At 33.2% G+C, this 22926-nt stretch overlaps 1 protein-coding gene across 1 annotated transcript in view; it reads right to left on the bottom strand.

The window, feature by feature from the left end:
* Nucleotides 1–22926, bottom strand: part of camk1da (calcium/calmodulin-dependent protein kinase 1Da) — a 72315-nt gene that overhangs the window by 21164 nt on the left and 28225 nt on the right. The window contains exons 2-3 of the mRNA XM_073838184.1: nt 9569–9700; nt 3274–3348 (exon numbers count right to left, since the gene is read on the bottom strand). Of these exons, the coding sequence (XP_073694285.1) occupies nt 3274–3348; nt 9569–9700 (207 nt within the window). The remainder of the gene's footprint in view (nt 1–3273; nt 3349–9568; nt 9701–22926) is intronic.

The following is a 22926-nucleotide window of genomic DNA, read 5'->3' as shown; positions in this document are numbered from 1 at the left end:
GAATGTTTTCCTCAAAAACCTTAGCCTTTCAACTTAAGAAAGAAAGACATGAACAATTTGGATGACATTGGGGTGAGGAAATTAGGACATTTTCATTCTGGAAGTAAACTTCTCCTTATTTTTACAAAGAACTACTGCTGCCAACCGGACCATTTACAGTACATACTCCTCCAATGCACATTGCTTATTTCATTTCCAAGCCTTACTGACTCCTGCCAGTGTAAGTTATGATTATATAGACCTTTGCAGGGAAGGAAACCGTAGAGACCTTTTGGACTTTAATTGAACACTCCTGCTCTATGTCCTCACGATGCACCATGTCTATTGTAGTCAATGGATTTACAGCGCTCTCTGCTGCAGTGTGCAGACGCCCTTAGTTCGTCCCCTTCTCTCTGTCCTCATCTAGTCCTCATTTCTCTCGTTCCACTGCTGTAAATCGTGTCATACTGTGTGGTAGTGCCTGCGGGTCTAACATGCATGCAGAAAACAGTCCATATCTGATTGAATCACACTTGCGCACACACTTAACACGAAGAGTGAATTATGAAAAGAGTTTTCTAAACTGCATCTGTGAGATCATACAGAAAGCAGATTGGTACTGTTTAAATATTCATCTCAACACCATATGCCAAAATGTTCTTCATGTTTCTCTGTAACACACACACACACACACACATTCAGTGCAACCTATTAATAGGGAAAAGAGTTACAGGCTCCCGGCCAACTATCAAATTAACACTGTGGAATTCAAATTCTAATGCGGTTTCCAGGGGCGAAATGAGGACGGAAAATAAATGTTTGTTTCCTCTAATCCGCCTAACTTCCCTCTCGTCTCCGCATCATCAGCATTTGAAGTTGAAATGAAATCAGAATTGACCCTGTTTATGCTGTCGTCTTTGTAATCTCTCATGAAAATGTAATGTAATAACAAATTTCCTTTTTTTTGGTTGACGTCAGCGAGCCCTTCCCTGGAACCACCTGTCATGGAAACCACTTTACACAATCAAGTCAACTGCTGATAGTAGATGTGCACACTTTTCTTATCAAAACATGTGGAGAGAATCATTCGAGTTTTCGAAATACACAACCTTCAGGGAAGGACTATCATAAATGACCTCTATGTAAAGATTATTCCAAGTTCAGTTGATCTACAGCATAATGTTGATCAGCACAATTTTTGGGGGGATCCCACTAAAATCAAATTAAATAAAAAATGAAATTGAAAAAAGAAAAATAATAAATGAAAGAAAAAAGGAATATATATATATATATTACAATTATAACATTTATATTAAATAAAAAATAAATAAAATAATAAGAAATCAAAATAAACTTAAAATAATAAAAATTAAAAATTAATTAATTAATTAAATAAAATAAAGTTAAATATAAAAACAATAAAAACTAAATGAAACAATAAGAAATAAAAAAAATTAAATACAATTATAAAATAAAATAAAAATATGAAAATTAGTTACAAATAAAATGAAATAACAAATTAAAAATAAAATTTTAAATATAAAAAGATAACATAAAATAAAAATAAAATGCAATAAAATAAAGAAATGAAATAAAATAATACAAAATTAAAAAACTAATAAAATAAAATTTATCAGTATTTCAATAGTACAGCCACAAGATGTAACCGATATACGTTAACATTTTGCATTTTATTAACCATTTCTGTGTCAAGTTATATCCAGTTTTACTGTCCCCCATGACACTGTAACACCTAAAATGACTGTAAAAATAATTTAAAGATTTTTACAGCTCAAATAGTACACAAGTTTAACAGAACAATTAATTTAGCACTTAGAAATATACTGCTTTTCAGAAATGTAATAAAATTAGTCTCATAGGTTCACTTTGGCTGCATTTTTTTAATTTCAGTGAAAACAGTATTGTTGTGAAATACTATTAGAATTTAAAAAAATTAAAATAAACATTTCTGTGTATATATTTTAAAATCTATTCCTGTAATGCAAAGCTGAATTTTCAGCATCATTACTTCAGTTTTCAGCATCACATGATCCTTCAGAAATCAGTCTAATATGCTGATTTGGAGCTCAAAAAACATTTGTTGAAAACAGTTGTGCTGCTTTTGTGCAACTGTGCTATTTTTGCAGAAACTGATACTTTTTTCAGAATTTTGGAATTTCATTGGAAATAGAAATCTTTACTGACACTTTCGATGCATCCTTGCTTAAAGTATTAATAATAAAAAAGTCACATTATAGAAGGAAAATTGCCAATGCCATTTCTCTGCCCAACTCTGAGTAAATCACTTTTTATATTTGTTTAATAGCAAGAGAGGGCTCATTTTCTTCTTTAAATGCATACGATGCACACACAGCACACTCCCCTTATGTTAAGGTGTGTGTGATTGCAGTTCTGGACAGACATGCACATTCTGCTACCCATCACCCATTACGCAACGCTTCTACGTCAGCATACAGCAGTGCTCAGCCAACTCACCAGACTGCCACCCTCTCTCTTCCTCTCTGTCCAGATCTACATTCTTTATCTTCCAGTTCCTCCCTTTATTTATATCGCTTTACAGATTAATTTTTGCACATTCATGTGTCAGAACATTAAGCTCATTGAAAGAGAGCTGAAGCGAAGGACGGTACAGAAGTCACTTTAATACTTGAGCAAGAGGTCAGACTGTCAACTGCTGTTGAATCAAAGAGTAAAAACAAAAAATACTGCGTTTTTGAGTGCAGGGTTACATAAAGATGAGCATATATGCTTATATTCATGCATTTTCATTTCTTTTATATATGTCCGTCAAGGTTTCTTGTGGTGATTTAGTTTTCACGCTCAATCTGACCCTTTTGAATCAAATAGGCCTTTTCTCTTATTGTACTTTTAAGACTTCAGTATGTAAATGACCTCTGTTATGACAGGCTAACCTCTTCGCATGTGAAATGAGTTGGCGACGCCCCCGCTAGGTTGCTGAATACTGATAAAGAGATGACAGTGTGGGCGGTAATATGTTAAAGTCATAGTTCACTCGATTCTGAAAAGGCTGAAAATCATGGACCACCATCAAAAGTGACAGTAAAGACATTGATCTTTCAAAGGATCTTTCTAGTTCAACAAAATTGGGTTCATAAGCAGCACAACTGGTTAAAAATCTTACCATCCCCAAATGTATACACAAGCAAGTAACTGGGTATTTGATTGGTAAAATTTCCACAGAATGAACAGGAAGACATGAGCACAATGCAATGTGTGTAAAAAAAAAACAATGTAAGCTTTGAATATACTCACAGCTGCATTATAAGGTAGAGGTGATTGGAGCTTTCATAGATGTCCTCCAGCGCCACTATGTTCTCATGCTTAATTCTGTTAAACAAAATGCATAAAGGTCTTTTAAATGCATAATTTATTATCAGATGTATTGATATCAGAGACATATGACAATTCGTCAGAATGGAAACATGGCATAAATATTATGAATTTTTGTGAATATGTATGTATATTCAAATGGTGTAAAACTTACATAAAATATTTTTATTTGGTTTTATTTTGATAAAAGTCTCATCTGTAAGGGAAAGTTAAAACTCACTGATAAATTGCTAAATAAATAAATAAAAGCAAATAAAAATAATGTTTATTTTTCCATCATAATGGAAACATGGCATAAAAATGATGTATTTATAAATATTTATTTAGTATAAAAGTAGTGTAAAACTGTTAAAAGTCATTGGTAAATAGCTAACAAAATTAAAAATTAATTAATTAATTAAATGAATTTAATTTAATAATATTATTTTAAAACAGGCTTAGCTGTAAGGGAAAGTAAAAAAAATCTTTGAAAAATTGCAAAATAAAATAATAAGATGTATGAATATTTATTTGTACAGTTAAAAGTAAATTGGTAAATTGAAAAACTAAAATAATATATATATATATATATATATATATATATATATATATATATAATAAACTTAGCTGTAAGATTAGGTTAAAAATCATTTAAAAATAAAAAAATAAAAAAATTATTATTTGTACAGTTAAATAAAATATATATTATACAACTTTTTCATCTGTAAGAGAAAGTAATAAATAAATAAAAATAACATGTTTATCTTTTCAAATCACATCAATTATTAATCAAAATGGAAATATTTTAATTAATATGTATTTTTATTTAAATAGTGTAAAACAGAAGTCATTCGTAAACTGCGAAACTAAAATAAATAAATATATATAAAATAAAACTTTTTGAAGGCAAGCTCTGCAGTAAGTTTGTATTGAATGATCACATCTTGCAAATTGCAATTTTCAAAACGTGTTCAGGGTTTATTTTTGTGCATGTGTTTGGCACAATCTGGTTTGCTTTGCCTCAGGGTTTGTTTAGGAAGTTAATTTAAGAGAGTGGAACATTCTGGATCTTCTCATAACCATATGAATTCTTAAGTGGCGCACATTTCCATAAGCCCATAAAATGTACAATAAACACTGCCATGTTTTATGCTTTGAAGTTGCATGCACCAGCATGCTTTTAGAATTGAAATTAACATTCAATACACACATGCATTTCAGTATAAAGTGAATAACATTTTAATTTAATTTACAATTGCCTGTATATCCAGTATATTGTCCTACAAACGCCAAAGCATTTAGATGCACACATGTCATCTAATGGATCCTGCTTTAAAAGTGGCTTTTTCATCTCTGTCATATCAACTGGCAATATTTTTTCGTTTTGTTTTTCTTCTGCTCTCCTTCCCCCCTCTCCATCCCTGCAGTTAACATCTCTCTCTCTTCTCGTCATGGTAACACAGTCACGGTGGCTGTGTGTATACACATTAGCGTTGCATTTTAAGTGAATTCTGATCAGCAAGTCCAACTGGCACATGATAACAGGCCGGGCAATGACGCAAGTGAGCGGACAATAACAAGAGGCACGCGCGCACACGCTCATATTGGACATCGACGAGGGCAGATAATACATTTGTTTTTTCCCCCCTCCTCAGTTTCCTATCATTAACTCTTTTTGTGCATCCATACGTTCAGAAAAGGTTGATCCTCATAAGTAAGGGGCCTGGATAAAACAGAAAAAGCAACTCAGAATAAAAGACTGCAGTAAAACGCCTCCAAGCAGCCAGCAGGCATTTGTTTTTGTTTTTTTGTCAGTAATGCTCTTTGTGTTCTTGTTTAATATATAAAGGAGTTACTGAGGTATGGATACATCTGAAAGCAAGTGATTCATTGAGAGGCAGGTCGGTATCGATTGACGATTCGATGAACTGGGAGTCACCTCTGATGCACCATATTAAAACATTAGCTTTGGAAACAAACGACTATACAAAGAAATGCCCCTTTTTTCTTCTTAGACAAAACCCACAGGTCGATTTGCCCTTTGACGTATTGATTTTTCAAAACTGATTATGGAAAACCCGTCTGCTGGAGGATTACAAAGCCATTCACTGGCTTAATATCCCTCTTTCATGCGTTCACTGCTTCTTCCCTCTGTCTGTTTCTCTCTCTCTCTTTCTCCTTCAGCAGTGAGTGGGCAGAAGCTGTAGCACGACTCATTCGCTGCCTCTGAAACCATCTTCTCTCTTGATTCAAGAGGAAGAAGCACTGAGGAATAGGGGTGAAAGCAGAACGAGGAATAAAAAACACTCTCTATTCCATTATTTCACTAAGAAACACTGCTAAGTGCCAATATAAAGACATCATTTAACAATAAAAAAGGTAGAATCACTAGCTATTTACCACTGAAAGCCGATGTCTCGCTTGCTTTTGTGCCAGGTGCTTTTAAGTAATAGCCGATTCACTTCAGAAGTGTTCACATTATCTGATGTGAGTAAGACTCATTCTCATTAAAGAAAATGCACAAGTGAGATCAATTTTTAAAGGGACAGCTCACTCAAAAATAAAAATTCTGTAATTTAACTCTCGCTTCACTTCTTTGTTTCAAACCTGTATGAGTTTTTTTACTTCTGCTGATCACACAAGAAGATATTTTGAAGAATGTTGGTAAACCAACATTTAAAGTTTATATATTTTAAATGTAATAAATTGCAACTTCATCATTACCTATTTACTTAAATATATGGCAAAGTTTCAATTGAAACAACATTAAAGTATATTTTAGTTATCCATAAATCCTTGACATTGTATTTAGTTGTACAGTATAAAATATTTCAAAGACAATATAATTATGAATTTACATATGAAGATGCGCTTAAGTGTTACTCGAGTGGGTCAAAATGCAAGTTCAGCTAATTGCAGTTAATGTAAATGTAATCTATTTGAAATGTTCTTTTAATTGCAATTAAACATGCATTTTAAAATATATTCAAATAGAAAGTAGTTATTTTAAATAGTACAAATATTTCACAATATCACTGCTTTTGCTGTATTTTGGATCAAATAAATGAAGGCTTGAGCAGAAAACATTAAAAATCCAAAGTTATCTTATTTAAAGTATGCTAAAGTGCATTTCTTTTTCACAATAGTATATACACTCTTAAAAATAAAGGTGTTTCACGATGCCATAGAAGAACCTTTTTTGTCTAAATGGCTCCATAAAGAACCTTTAACATCTGAAGAAACTTTCTGTGTAACAAAAGGTTCTTTGTGGCAAAAGAAGATTAGAGTGAGATGAAATAAAAAGGTAAGAATGAGATGGTTCTTTAAAGAACCTTTGACTGAATGGTTCTTTGTGGAACCAAAAATGGTTCTTCTATGGCATCGCTTGAAGAACCCTTCAAAGCACCTTTTTTAAGAGTGTACTTAGTCAAAACATTGTATGAAAATTATATCTCTTTAAGATTCTGTTCTTGCATCTCCTAAGAAATTTTATTGGAAACAAGCTGTAACAATGCAACAAAGCTTCGTTTTTGTCCTGACCAATGACAAGTGGTGTTGTGCTGGCTAGCCCCGCCCACTGTTACATCTCATTGGTTCATAATCCATAATATTGCTTAATTGACTGTGACTACTACTTTCAGAACAAACTTCACGTCACGCCTGATTAGAACGCAATTATGTCTCGTGAGCTATGAAAGAGCAGCCTTTGAGCACTAAAATTTTCCCTCTGGGTTAGCGAGTCCCATGTCTGGATAAATTGAATTGACTTAAGTATTTAAACATAACATTAGTCAGTCAGGCAGCGTGACTCTGAAGCATGCTGGGAGTGTACGTTAGCGATTCTCTGCGGGTATTGTGAAGAGGGCATCTCATTATCTCATTTGTAGATGCGAAGGAACTGTCTTCCACTCGTTCTGACATACATATGCAGGCGAGACAAACAGACAATGAAGGAACGAACACACTCTTGTTCATTCGTTCGCTCGTGCGCTCACTCGCTCGATCTAATTACAGGCCTATGGCATCACCCTGGAGATGGCAGACAGGCTGTCAATCATGTGGTTGCTATGATATGAGATGAGGGAGACCGAGACTTGAAGGACAAAACCGTGTGTCCGATCTCCAGGGTACGATGGCTGTGACAACAGAAGCCCATGTCAGAATCAGAGGCAGCCTTTACTGATGAGTCTCAGGGGAAACACCCGTCACACACCATATGTCACACACACCGAACGCACCTGCTTTCATTTGCACCGGCAATGGGAAAATACCTGAGAAACGTGTTAAGCTTGTTGCTTTTGTGTGAGAGGTTGGATTGCTGTGCTTTCTTTGAGTTAGAGTGAGTACATTATTATTTGTGAAGTGATACTGTTAAGAAATAAATCTAATGATCGGAAGTACCATTTATAACAGATTTGCACTGTATGCACTAATTTCGCTTTATAATATTAAAATCTGGATTGCATCAAACTAAATTGATTTAAACAACATGAAAAACTATAAAATGAAAAAAAGAACTAGTTTAATTTATGTAAATCTAACCAATTTAAATATCTACACAATTTAAAGCTGATATTGTGTCAGTGCCAAGTCAGCGAGGAACACTTCATGAATATCAATTAGGGCAGGGGACTGAAAAGTGTAAAATTGCCTGGCAACGTCAATGCTAGCTAATTAATATTCATGATATCACACATCCCAAAAAATTACATCACAATCTGCCCATCTTTGGCCTCCTACAAGTAATATTGTACAACATATGTACTAAAATATATGCTACATTAAAAAGTTTGGGGTCTTTATTATTTATTTATTTAGAAAGAAGTCTCTTATGCTCACCAAGGCTGCATTTATTTAAATAAAAAAAGTAATTGTGTGAAAAGATTGTTACAATTCAAAACAAGAGTTTTAAAATAATTTAAAAAATATTAATTAATTATTTTCTATTTTCAAGGTAAAATTATTTTTTATTTTATTTACTTTTATTTTATATATATATATATATATATATATATAGTTTTTTTTTATTCTCAAGAAACATTTCTTCTTATCATCGTTTAAAATTGTTGTGCTGCTCAATATTTTTCTGGAAAATATGATACTTTTTTAGGATTATTTAATGAATAGAAACATTATAAATGTATTTACTGTCATTTGATCAATTAAATGCATCCTTGCTAAATAAAAGTATTAATTTGTTAAAATATAAATAAATACATGGCACAAAAATGTTAAATGGTAGTGTGTGATCGCTCTAATTAGTTTTTTTTTTTTTTACCTAAAATTGGATTTATTTCTAAATATTATATCAAAATATTAATCGATTTAATGCATCCTTGCTAAATAAAAGTATTAAATAAAAAATTGCAGAGTGTAATTGCACTAAAATTGAAAATTATAAAATTGGATTTATTTCTAAATATATAAATATATTCATCGATTTTAATGGATTCTTTTTGAATAAAAGTACTAAATAAAATAAAAACTTACAGGCACCAAACCTTTGCATTAAAATTAGTTGAAATCACTTTTTTTTCACATAAAATTAATTTATTCCAAATATGATATCAAAATATGAATCGATTTAATGCATCCTTGCTAAATAAAAGTACTAATTACTTAGTAGGCAGTGTGTGATTGCACTAAAATTGGATGAAATTACAGAATTTTTTTTGACATAAAATTGGATTTATTCCAAATATGTTATTAAAATATTAATCGATTAAATGCATATTAATTTCTTTAAAAAAATAAATAAATAAAAATGTAATGACACCAAATCTTTCAAAGGCAGTGTGTAATTACACTAAAATTGGTTGAAATTATTAAAGGTTTTCTTTTTTACATAAAACTGGATTTATTCCAAAAATATATACACTACTTATGTTTATCGCTGTGCTTACTGTTTACTAATAGGAAGTAAACCGTATATATTGTGCATTCAGTATGCACTAAGCATTCACTTGTTTTCCATTCTAAACACCGTCAAAGCCTCTGTCCACACTCACGGACACGGTTCGCACGCGTGCGGCTTCACGGAGAGAGAACATCTGCGGGAGCTTCCCTGCTGTAATTGGAAGAGGGCACCGGAGTTACCACGGTAACTGGAGGTCAAACCTCAGGCAAACAAGCTCCTATCAACTGGCAAACTGAGGGAATGAGTGTGGACGCGAGGGGTGATGCTGTTGCCATGGGTACAGGTGTGGTACGGGAGAGAGGTGCGGGAAATGGAACTCACTTGCGTAGAACAGCAATCTCATTCTCGATGCTGCTCTCCTTCCCCTTCAGCGCTTTTTTAGGGATGCACTTCACAGCGTACATCTTTCCCGTAGACCTCTCTTCTGCCAGGACTACCTCTGAGAATGCGCCCCTTTGAAAGAGAGAAAAGAGAGGTTATTGTTTCATTTATGATTGAAGAGTGTGTGAGTTAGATGCTACAGGTTAATGCATGTACTGTAGTAGAACAGGAGCAATTGATAAGTCAAAAATTGAAATACTACTGTTCCCAAATCCAATTTCTGCTGTAAAGCAGCACTATCAATGTCATTGTTTTATAAGTCATTTCAGTGTTGGTTCAGTTCAATAACTGTGTAAAGTTCATCAATTATGAAACTAGTTGAATTCAGCTATAAGCACCTCTCCAGAGGGCAATAATCTCATTACTGTGCCTGATTCAGTTCAGTGTTGATTCAGTTCAGTTTAATAATGTTGATATTGCTAAATTAGTTCAACTCGATTCAGCTATAAATAGCTCTATAGAAGAAAACAGTGTTGTTATTCATTAAAACACTTAAATGTTGATGCATATCAGTACAATTCAGTGTTGATTTGTTCGACATTTTGCAACATCATCATGTTATAAATGAACTGAATCAACAGTGAACAGACTCACTGAATGTTGATTCATTCGTAATTTATGAAACAAATTCAATTCAGTTATAAACATTTGTATAGAAGACAACATTGTTGTTATTCAGTGAATCAGTTCCGGGTTGATTTATTTGTTATAATTTTGCAACACCGACTTTCTATTGAACAGAACTGAATCAACATTGAACTGACTCACTAAACGTTGTGCCATTTGTTAGTTATGATTCAGCGTTAAGTCAGTTCAATGTTGGTTTGATTCACTGTCAAGTTTGCAAAATTCATCAATTATATGATGCATTCATTTAGTTTTAAGTGACTCTATAGAAGATGCCATTATTCGGCTAGAATCAATTCAATGTTGATTTAGTTCAGTTCAGTGTAAACGTTGCAAAATTCCTCAGTTATGAAACAAATAAGATAATGATAAAGATATAGAAGACAATGTCATTCAATGTTGATTCATTTCAGTTCTATTCAGTGTCAATTTGCTCATATGAGATGAATTTTGAAACATTGACATGTTATTGAACTGAACTGAATCAACATTAAACTGACTGTCAATTATGTAAATTAGATTCAGCTTAAGTCAGTTCAAAGTTAGTTGAGTTCATTGTTGAAGTTGCAAAATTCATCAATTATATAATGAATTTCAGTTTAATGTTAATTCAGTTCATTTCTATTCAGTGTCAATTTGTTCATAATTAACTAATTTTAATTTAATCGGCTTGTTATTGAACTGAACTGAATCGACATTGAACTGACTCACTGAATGTTGCAAAATTTATAAATTATGAAACAAATTAGATTCAGCTTAAAATCAGTTCAATGTTGGTTCGATTTGTTGTCAAAGTTGCGAAATTCATCAATTATGAAATGAATTAAATTTAGCTATAAGCAACTCTACATATGACAATATTATCAATATTTAGTAAACCACTTTAATGTTTATTCATTTTAGTTCTATTCAGTGTCAGTTTGTTCATAAGTGACAAACTATGCAACATCGACTTGTTATTAGGGCTGTGCAATTAATCGCAATCGCAAAAAAATCGCAATTTAAGCACATGCGATTTCTAAACCACATAAGGCTGCAATCTATCCCCCCCAACGGCACCCCCACCCCCCTTGAACGTCAAGTTCATTTTATTTTCGATATAGCGCCAGATCACAATAGAAGTCATTTAAGGTTATCTTTCCTATAGAACAGGTCTATACATTGTTCTTATATTAAACAAACTAAATTGCCTTATGTTATTTATCTTATTTACACGAAGGCATGTCATTTCTGTCTCTACATGGTCACGCGTTTACAATGTCTCCTCTGCGAAAACACGGACTGGATCACGGACTCCATTCATAAAAAACAAATTTACTATAGCGCAAAATGCCACGGAATTCGTCGATTTTTGGATTAATAAATCAAAAGTTGGTCTGTCTCTTAATTCAAATCGCGATATGGACTAGTGTCTGTGAAAACTGATACGCAAAAAGACCGTTTTAATATGAATCCTGCATGTTCCGTTTGCCTCTGTTATGTATGAATGGCGGAGAAGCGTTTTTTTTTGTTTTTTTTACTACACACATACTTAAGCACACGTGAAGCTCCCGCTAATTTTTGGCATTTGCATCTCACATGAACAGATAAACTCAATCTCCAAAGCTGCTGTGAGTGTCACTTTTACCGTTTCATTTGAGAAAACTAGCATTATATCATACTATACACACAGAAACTTCACGGCAACCTGTCAAAATAAAAGTACGGTCTAACATGTAACAGAACAATATTAGTCTTGTATTACTTTTGTACAGTATAATGTACAAAACATACATAAAACAATATATATGATAAAAAAATAAATATTACAACAAGATTAACCACTTAATTGTAGAAAAAATACTACAATTATTATTTAAACGTTTTAAACTGAATATAATTTTTCTTCCATGTATTGATTTTAACAGTAAACTTCTGTTTGTTTGCCAAAAATTAAAAGAGATTATTTTTCATTTGATTAAAAATAAATAAATGTTTATGCTTTTTGATTATCAGAAAAATTAAAACACATAAGAATTTCTAAAAAAAAAAAAAAAAAAAAAAAAGCAAAAGATTGTAGAGCCCTCAAAATGTTAAAATAGAGAGTTTTGGGACTCATTTTTCCACTGAAATGAATGTTTTCGTTATTACACAAAGTAGGCTACAGTACCGGGGAAAAAAAAGTAACATGGCTAATTTATTTTATGTTGTCTGTTTTAAAGACAATTTTATAACAGTTTTGTTTATTAAACTTAATACTATGTTATTTCATTGTGAAATGTTTTGTTATGCACTTCTTGTGCACTGAATACATTTAGAATGTATGTATGTAGCTTGTTTGAAAAAGCAAAAACAGTTGCCAAAATCGCAAATAAAATCGCAATCGCAATATTCGTTCAAAAAATCGTAATATGATTATTTTGTCCATATTGCACAGCCCTACTTGTTATTGAACTGAACTGAATCAGCATTGAATTGACTCACTAAATGTTGAACCATTTGTCAATTATGAAACAAATTAGATTCAGCGTAAGTAGAGATGTTCCGATACCCTTTTTTCCTTCCCGATACCGATTCCGATACCTGGGCTCGGGGTATCGGCCGATACGGAGTACTAATCCGATACCTGGGTGTGTAATTGTATATACAGCTGTAGATAATACTAATAAATTATTTTATTGTGTGCTTCAGACTTATTCCTTAATAAAACAAATATGCAGTGATATATACAGTGAACTAGAGTATTTTTATTATATGACATACATTGAACTTTTATTATATGACATATACAGTGAACTAGAGTATTTTTATTATATGACATACATTTGACAGTAATATTTTTTCATATAGTTAGTATTACTAATCTGGTTTTCTGACGTACATCAGCCCTGTTTATAACAGAGAATTTTGGCCAGAATTTGAAAGATTCTCACTAGATCTCGCAGCAACCTTATTCATTGTGCGGCATTTTCAAATGCTCCTCACTGCATCTCGCAGCAGTAACAGTCTTGCAAAATCAACGTTGGCTCCCGAATAAAGCTGTTCAGGGTTTGTGCAAGTTTGTTTGCATTGCAGTCCAAGCTAATAAACGGTCAGCGCTGAGCAGCTCAAACGTGTCGTGTTAGTTTCACTTTCGTTTCGCGTGCCATTTTATGTTTCTCATCAGAGACAGAAATGGCAGAGCTTATGAGTTGAACAACGCGGTGGTCACGCCAGTGTGACCGCTCACGAAAATTAGTAACACTGGCAGAAAAATTGGTCACAGTCTGGAGCCCTTTAATATTACCGCAAGTGTCCCGCGCGCTTCAGTACAAGGAGTAAACAAACCACGCGCCTGTACACTTCATTAACACAGAACCACGCATTAATTCATATTTAAACAGTCGGTTTTTGGCTTAATATTAGTCCATATCACGATTTGATTTAAGTGTAATGAACTACCTTTGATTAATGCATCAAACTTTGACAAATTCCGTGACGTTCCGCGTTAAACTGTAAATTCCATTTTGACTGGATTCCGCGATTCCGTCCGTGTTTTCCGCATTGCAGAAATCATAAAGCCCTACATATGAGACATGCCGCCGTTTTAGCGGACAAACTGCTAGCACATTTGTATTTCTTCTTCGCTGCTCTAAACGGTGGTTGCTTGTGGCAACACTGTTTGCATTCTGAGCCGCGAAGAAGAACTGGCTTCTGATTTGCTAGCGGGAATAACATCTTAAGAAAATGGTATCGGATCGGTACGTGGGTTCAAGTACTCGCCGATTCCGATGCTAGATTTTTTTGTGGTATCGGCGGCATTTCCGATACTAGTATCGGAATCGGAACAACCCTAAGCGTAAGTCAGTTCAGTGTGGATTTGATTCATTGTCGAAGTTACAAAATTCATCAATTATATAATGAATTGATTCAGCTTTAAGCAACTATACAGAAGACAGTAGTGTGTTATTTAGCTTAAGGCAATTCAATGTTGATTAAATTCAGTTCAAAATAAGTCATCAATTATGAAATCAATTCAATTTATCTATAAGCAACTCTACATATGACAATAGTATTGTTATTTAGTAAGCCACTTTAATATTGATTCATTTCAGTTCTATTCAGTGTCAGTTTGTTCATAATGAACCAATTTTGCAACATAGGCTTGTCATTGAACTGAACTGAATCAGCATTTAACTTGCTAAACATTGCAACATTTGTCAATTATGAAACAAATTAGATTCAGTGCACTTCAGTTCAATGTCGATTTGATTCATTGTCGAAGTTGCGAAATTCATCAATTATGTAATGAATTGATTCAGCTTTAAGCAACTCTACAGAAGACAGTAGTGGCGTTATTCAGCTTGAGATCATTTAATGTTGATTAAATTCAGTTCAGTTCAGTGTGTTGCAAAATTAATCAATTATGAAATGAATTCAATTCAGCTTTAAGCAACTCTAGATTATTCAGCTCGAGTCAATTCAATGTTGATTTAATTTCAGTTCAGTCCAGTGTAAATGTTGCAAAATTCATCCATTATGAAACACATTCGATCTGGCTATAAAGCAGCTCCACAGAAGACAATCATGTCTGTATTCAGCTCATTTCAAGTCAGTTCATGTTTTGTTCTCATGCGATGTTACTGCAGTCAAAACAATACAATTACTGAATATTAAGTGTCTTTTAAACCCCAAATAAGCAAGCCAAATCAGGTGTGGAGAAAAAAAAAAAAAAGGTGTGAGAAACCAGGCTCAGTAGCAAGGCCAGTTCTCCTCTGGCCTAAGCGAACAAACACAGTGTGATTTATAAAGTCTAACATTTAACATTTTCAAGTATACGTACATGAGTGTGAATTTGTTCATGTATATGTCTAATGATGGCATGTCTATTGATGGAGTGCTGCACATACTTTGAATTACTTTGCGAAGTTATAAATAAAATGATCACATTTTTATTGAATTGTCAACTTAGGTTTTTTTTAATAATTATTTATGACATTTCTGTGTATTTTCAGCGTATGCATGGATAAATTGTGCACAAAAAGATCAATAACATGCATTTAGAAAATGAGTGAATTTCATTTAATTTCATTCAGAAATCCAACATGACCATATTTATAATGCAAATCTAACACAAACTAAACCATCAAAACAATGCTTGAATTAAGCAAAGCAAGTTTGAACTGATTCAATAACAAGATGTGCACGAGCTGCATTGCAAACACTAGGGGTTGACCAATTATCGGCACCGATATTAAGTATTTTATGGTTATCGGTATCAGTCATTTTCAAAACTGATTTGCCAATAACACAATTTAAAAGCATTTAAAGAAAGTTTTTATCAAAGCCCTTGTTATTCCTTATTTTGATATTAATTTTCCTTTTTACACCAGACATACAGTATATATCGTTCAAAATATTGGTTATCTGCCTACTTCATCTGTAATGGGTACTGGCATCAGCCCTGAAAAACACCTATTTTAGCTATTTTTCTAGGTAATTAACATATAAGTAAAGCTTTATATTTAAATGAGGAAAAATCTTAAAACTGTCAAGAATTTTCTTCAATAGTATTTCAATTCAGCGATAAAATCTGACAACAATGAGATCATAAATGTAGCTTCTTGAGTTAAAATCACATCAAAAGCTCTATTTTTCAGCCTGGTCCAATACAAAGTCTTAAACATGACATGCAGGGGAAAAATATCTAAATATCTAAACAATTCAACGAATGAATTAGTAAATCACGGCCATTATTCAAATGCCAAACCTGTTTGAATGTGCCTGAGTGTTATATTGAAGAACTCTTTTAATGGCTCTTTAAATGTACTGTAAAGCTGGGAATGAGTGGTATTGACCGCTACGATTTATCCCATTCATTAATCTATGAGTGGCTCATCTTCTCCCTTCATACTGATAGAGCTTGCATGGCTAACACGCCTGGAGCTTGAATCCTGTGCTTAAGCTCTGAGAGTGAGATCAGTATAAGGTTACTGACCTTTACTTTTTCATTTAAACTAAAACATGTCCCTCAGATCTCAGAGTTCAGCTGAATAAAGTAATGATCAGCTGTGTGTGTGTGTGTGTGTGTGTGTGTGTGTGTGTGTGTGTGTGTGTGTAGAGGGGTGGCCTGAGATTTGAGAACACCCATTTGCTGATGAGGTTCCTGAGAAAATCTCCATCTCATCTGCCATCTGTCAGCACACGTAAAAGCTTTTAAAAACACTGAGTAAAGAATTAGAGAATATTTGCTTAGGCAATCTCACACTGTTGCTATGCTTCTACTGCTGCTGCTGTATACACCAAACACTCTCTTCAGCATGACTGGACATGTGGCCATAGAGACTTTCTGTTACCAAGTCACACACACGCAATATATTTTTTTTGCTCTGTTGGTGCATGTAAAGCCCATCTTTTTTCTTTCATGTTGGTTCTTGTGTGAATCTTACAAAGTTGATCGAGAACATATCTTAATACACATTTCATCCCAAAATCAAAAGAAAAAAAAAATAGAAAATAGAAAATATTTTATGATTGGATTTTATATGTATTATATTAAAATATTAGTTTTTTAAGAACTATTTATTATGTTCCATTTAAAATAATACCATATTTTTAAATATTAAAGATTTAGAATTTATAGAATTACAAACTCTAATCCTATAAAATATTACAAAAGTTTCTTTTAAAATAATACAATATTTTTTAAATTTTATTAAAGATTTAGAATTTATAGAATTCTAAATTCAAATGCTGTATAAATCCCAAAATCAAAGAAAAAAATATTTTTTTTATAATTAGATATTATAAAACAAGATATGTACAGTATTATCAATATATTAAGTTTTTCAAGAACTACATATTATGTTTTATTTAAAATAATACAATAATTTTTAAAAATTTAAGATTTAGAATTTATAGAATTCTAAATTCAAATTCAAATATATATATACCATAAAATTGCGCTTTTTGTTCATTTATGTAATTTAATTGGTCTTTTAGTTACATTAATATAAATACAATTTGGGGGTGAAATAGAAATGGATGTAATAGAAATGAAATTGCATGTACAGAAATGACCATAAAAATAGTCCTTGCAACTGCTCTCCACACACACTGCAGAATTAATCCCTGATTAGTCATATTTCCTCAGCTCTGTTCAATGCAACATGAACATGAATCATAAGACAAATTCAGGCTGGACCGCTAACAAGCATGCAACACAAAAGCCAAAATCAACTCCTCTAAGCTCCCCAGCAACCGTCACCTCTGTTCTGCCTTTCACACAGCAAGGAAAGAGGTGGAACAAAGCAAAAGAGAGCAAATGATGAGGACAGCATACTGTGATTGTACTGGTAACAAAAAAGGCATGAAATAAATGGATGTGCCTTTGGCACCACAATGCAAGTGTTGTGGATGGTTGCTATAGGGCGTTGGCTGTTTCAAATGGTTGATAGGCAATCAAAGAACATCCACCTACAAGACGTAGATATTTAGGACTCTAGATATAGATATAGTTTAGGTCAGGCCTAGTTTGATATTTGTAGCAATAGCCAAAAATGCATTGTGTGGGTCAAAATTATCGATTTTTCTTTTATCCCAAAAATCATTAAGATGTTAAGTAAAGATCATGTTCCATGAAGATAAATTTCCTACTGTAACTTATTTTTGATTAGTAATATGCATTGCTAAAAACTTAATTTGGACAACTTTAAAGGCCGATTTTCTCAATATTTTTGCACCCTCAGATTCCAGATTTTTAAATAGTTGTATCTCAACCAAATATGTATGCCTATAATAACAAGCCATACATCAATGGAAAGCTTGTTATTCAGCTTTCAGATGTATAAATCTCAAATAAACAAAAAGTTACCCTGGTTTTGTGTCATTTCCTAACATATAGCCTTGATAATGAATAATGCACACCTTTCAGTGCATTTTGAGCAAATGTTTTATAAATTTGGTATATGTGTTTTACAAATGTATGCATCTAAATGTAGTAATTTTGTGTACATTTTATTTGGTGTCATAAAAATCACACTTTTTACTGTAAAACAGTATTAAAAATACTCATAACAACTATAAACATAACTCAGCTATACTAAAATGTATGTATTTAAATTTAGTAATTTTGGGTAAATTTTATTTGGTGTCTTACTGTATATATCACAGTATTTTTACTGTAAATCAGTATTCAAAATACTAATAACTATAAACATATCTCAGTGAAACTAAGTCATTTTGGATATTTTATTTGGTGTCATAAATCACACTATTAAAGTAAAATAAAATGTACATTAAAATTACAAAATAAAAAAATACTACATTTAAATACTACATTTAGATACTAAATTGTAGTATCGCTGAGATTAGTGGTGCAACGGATCACAAAACTCACGGTTCGGATCATATCACGGATTTGGAGTCACGGATCGGATCATTTTTCGGATCAGCAAAAAACAAACAAAACTTTTTTTTAATTACTGAATGCTAACTTTAAGTACTTCTAATCCACAGCAAAAACTACTAGCTGAACTAATAAAGTCAATTACAAAAATGACAAGTGTAGATGAATACAACATAAAGTTACTAATAAAATCAATAACACTAGTATTTAGGTGCAGAAATTTAATATTTAATTGTAAAATAACTAGTGCTTCTCACTGCAGGTATAAATAGGACGCTGTCTCTTTAAGGCCTAATGCACGTCTCTAATACTGGCACGCATCTTTCTTAGCTTTCGGTTTACTGAAGACATAACCGACTGTGTTTACCAGAATACCAAAACGGGTATTAAACATAACTTTGTATGTATGTTAAGAGAAGTTTTAAAGAGGAATCAATCTGTGAATCACGCAGTTTGAATCGCGCGTCTCTCTCTGTCTCTCTCTCTCTGTGCGCGTGCTCGCTTCAGGTATGTGCGGCAACGGGGAAAAAAAAGAAGAAGAAAGAAACAGCGCGCGTGTTCTCTTTTGCTGCAGAAGTTTAAGTAGTTTGAATGGTTAAATTGGCAAGACAAAACATATGCAAATTATACACTTTTACTCTTTGAAGGTTCAATTTAACAGTTAATCCGCGAACCACATGCGTACCGAACCGTGGGGTCCGGTCCGTACGGATCACGGATCATCTGCGATCCGTTGCACCCCTAGCTGAGATGTTTATAGTTATTAGTATTTTAAATTAGTCTTTATTTTGATATATATATATATATATATATATATATATATATATATATAAAATATGTGTGTGTGTGTGTGTGTGTGTGTGTGTGTGTGTATATACACACACACATATAGTCTATATAGTTTTTATTCATTTTAATTTCAGTTTTAATTTTAGTTTTAGTTCAAATTAGTACAGAAAGTTAAATAAAAGAAAGTCAATACATTTACAATACATGTCAATACATGAATTTCAATTAAAATAATTAATAAAATAGAACTAAATTCAGCAGTCATAATTGTCATCATTGCTGTTTTTCCATTTAAATATTTTTCAAAGTTTTAGTCATTTGTATTAGTTTATTTATTTAAGTGTCTATATAGTTTTCATACATTTTTATTTTAGTTTCAGTTATTTTAGTACATCAAATTAAACTAAATGAACATGAGGCAAAAAAATGTATTTTTGTATGTATTTTTTGTAATTTTTTAGTGATCGATTTGGTTACCCATATATAGACTATATATGTATCTATATCTATATGTGCACACTGCTGTAAAACTACATTATATAACCCAACTTATTCACAAAATACCGGTGTCAATCACCAATTATGAGTTTATTCAAATTCCCAACACTATTGTAATAGTGCAAAGCACCATAAATGAAATGGTCATGAAAATGACACATCTCAAATTTAATGAAAATGAAAAATGGAAATGAGATGGAGACAGGAAGCCAGGGAGGAAGGGAGGGAGCATGGAGCATGGCACGTAGCGGGAGAGCAAATCGTGATGAATGAATGGTGAAGAGAAAATGTGAATGAAGCCGCCGACACACATCGCCACTGCAACCTAACCAGCAGCAACACACACTCACACACTCACCCACACATCTACACACTCCATAAATGACATTAATTTCAGGCCACAGGTGAGAGAGCGACACGAGGGAGATTTATATGATATGTGAGAGCCTCTACCTGTCACATGTAATCAAGCATGAGTGTTTTTTAGTGCCTGCGCATGTGGCAGACGTGTTGCGACAGGCTTGCCGAATTGTAATCAAACTAGATACAGCCACACCAGCAAGACCCCAAGCAAACACACACACACACACACACACACATTGAAACACTGGGCATCATTTCTGGATCCACAAGAGCAGCTGCAGATTGAAACCCCAGCTGCGCTCATGATGCAACGTCTATACGAGAGAGAGGGCAGCAAACAAGCGAGAAGAAAAATGAGTTTGCATTTTTGTGAATGTGCTTCAATTTGTGCTTCTGAAACGAGGGCAGCGGCCCGGCTTGTGCCGAACGACTGGAATTTTGTCAGCGAGGCTCTGCTGCCTTTGTGATTTGTGCGGAAATAATGCTACGAAGTTGCCTGGTGCTATTTGCGTATGCATGTATGAGTTAGACCGCTGCTGAGGAAACTATGTCAATATGCATCGACAAGTGCTCATACGGGAGCCGCAGTGATTGTCAGTCAATGACTCATGCACGCGCAAACGTCACACATCCTCGCTGGAAGGGTTTCTGTGCCGCTGTGTTCTCCTCTAGGGAACGGTTGACAAATTATACACATAACATCCACTTATTACGGCCTAAACTGGAGAGAGGAATAGACAGACAATGAGAGCTGGTTTAAAGAGGACAGGATTGAGTTACGATTAACACGGCCTCAATGAATGTTAATTACACTGTGCATCAGGAAATAAAATAATGAAATCATGTTAAAACATCAAGCTTAAGTGAAAAGCTCAGCTGAGAGATATGTAATTGAAAAAAAGGAAACATCTGTTTGGGCTTTCATTCAAATGATATGGAGTTTGGGGTCAGTACGTGAACAAAGCGAACAAACGTATACCATTGTGATATAAAAGACATGGACTGGACATGACAAGTCAAACTTAGAACCCTATGATTTCTGAAATGCATAAATTGCAGATGGAATTGCGGAATCCGGTCATAAAAATGGAATTGACTGTATAACACGGTCTCAGACAAATACATTTTGGACAAATAAATCAAAAGTTGGTCAGTACACTTAAATCATAAATGCGATATGGACTAGTGTCTGTAAATATTAAGCTGTAAAAATACAATTTAAATAGGAATCCTGCATGCTCTGTGTGAATGAATGGAGCAGACACTCAGTTACACACATACTGAAAGGTGTGTGATGTTCGGATTGTTTTCAGTCTCTGCCGCCTCAATATATGAGTACATGAACACATAAACATTATTTCCCATCAAAATAAAAGTTTGGTTTAACTTGAAGAAATCATGACAGAAATATTACTTGATGTAATTATAAAGTGAAAGTGAAAGTCGTGACGTATTGTCAAGTATGGTGACCCATACTCGAAATTGGTCCTCTGCATTTAACCCATCCAAGTGCACACACACAGCAGTCAGAAGTGAACACACACACACACACACACACACACACACACACACACACACACACACACACACACACACACACACACACTCACTGTGAACACACACTGGAGCAGTGGGCAGCCATTGCTCCAGCGCCCGGGGAGCAACTAGGGGTTCAGTGCCTTGCTCAAGGGCATTTCAGTCATGGTATTGAAGGTGGAAAGAGCGCTGTTTAGTCACAATCCCCACCTTCAAGCATTAGACGTGCTTTTTGATGAATAAAATGTAATTTACCCATTAAAACAGAGTCTAGAAAAAAAAAAGTAAAAAAATAAAAAATAAAAAATCCAGAAAAATTTAAATGGAAAAAATAAAATGGAATTTGGGAAACAATAAAACTGAAACTGAACATTTCATAGGGCCTTAATATTTTAATAAATTGTTTATCTTTTAATACATTGACGTGATTGTAATTAATCAGACATGCTTTTTTATTAATAAAATTTAATTTAACCATTAAAAAAAAGAGTCTAGAAAAATAAAAATGGATAAAAATGGAATCCAGAAAAATTTAAATAGAAAAGAATCTGGAAAAAATCTAATGGAATTTGGGAAACAAAACTGAATTTGAGAAAAAAATAAAACATTTCATAGGGCCTTAAAATGTCGCTTTTGATGAATAAAATTTAATTTAACCAATGGAAAAAAATGAATTTGGAAAAAAAATAAAATGGAATTTGGGCCCTAGGGAAAAATTAATTCGAAATACAGTATTCTACCCGGTGTTTTTGTATATTGCAAATGTATTCAAATGTAGTAGGTTATATTGTATGCATACAGAACAAGTACATACCGTGCACAGCATGCACAGTGTATACTAAGTGTTATATGCTATTCTGAACACAGTTGGCTGAATGAAAAAATAATAATTCAACAATATCCTGCAAAATGCTTCCTCAAAGTTCCCAGTGTGAAAATGTGCTAAAAAGTGCCATTTTAAGTAGTATAATCATTACATGCAGTAAAATCTTGATTAAAGATACAGGTGAATAATGACTTCCTCTCTGCTGCAAAATATTTCCATTTCAGCATGTTCCCAGTCACTCGTTAACCTGATGTCAATAAATGTTTCATCGAATGGTGAATTTGGTTATTCATG

The sequence above is a fragment of the Garra rufa genome, chromosome 4, assembly GCF_049309525.1.
Source record: "Garra rufa chromosome 4, GarRuf1.0, whole genome shotgun sequence".
NCBI classification, from domain to species: Eukaryota; Metazoa; Chordata; class Actinopteri; order Cypriniformes; family Cyprinidae; genus Garra; species Garra rufa.
The sequence above is the reverse complement of the archived record's forward strand: the minus strand, read 5'-3'. Positions and strand labels throughout refer to the sequence as shown.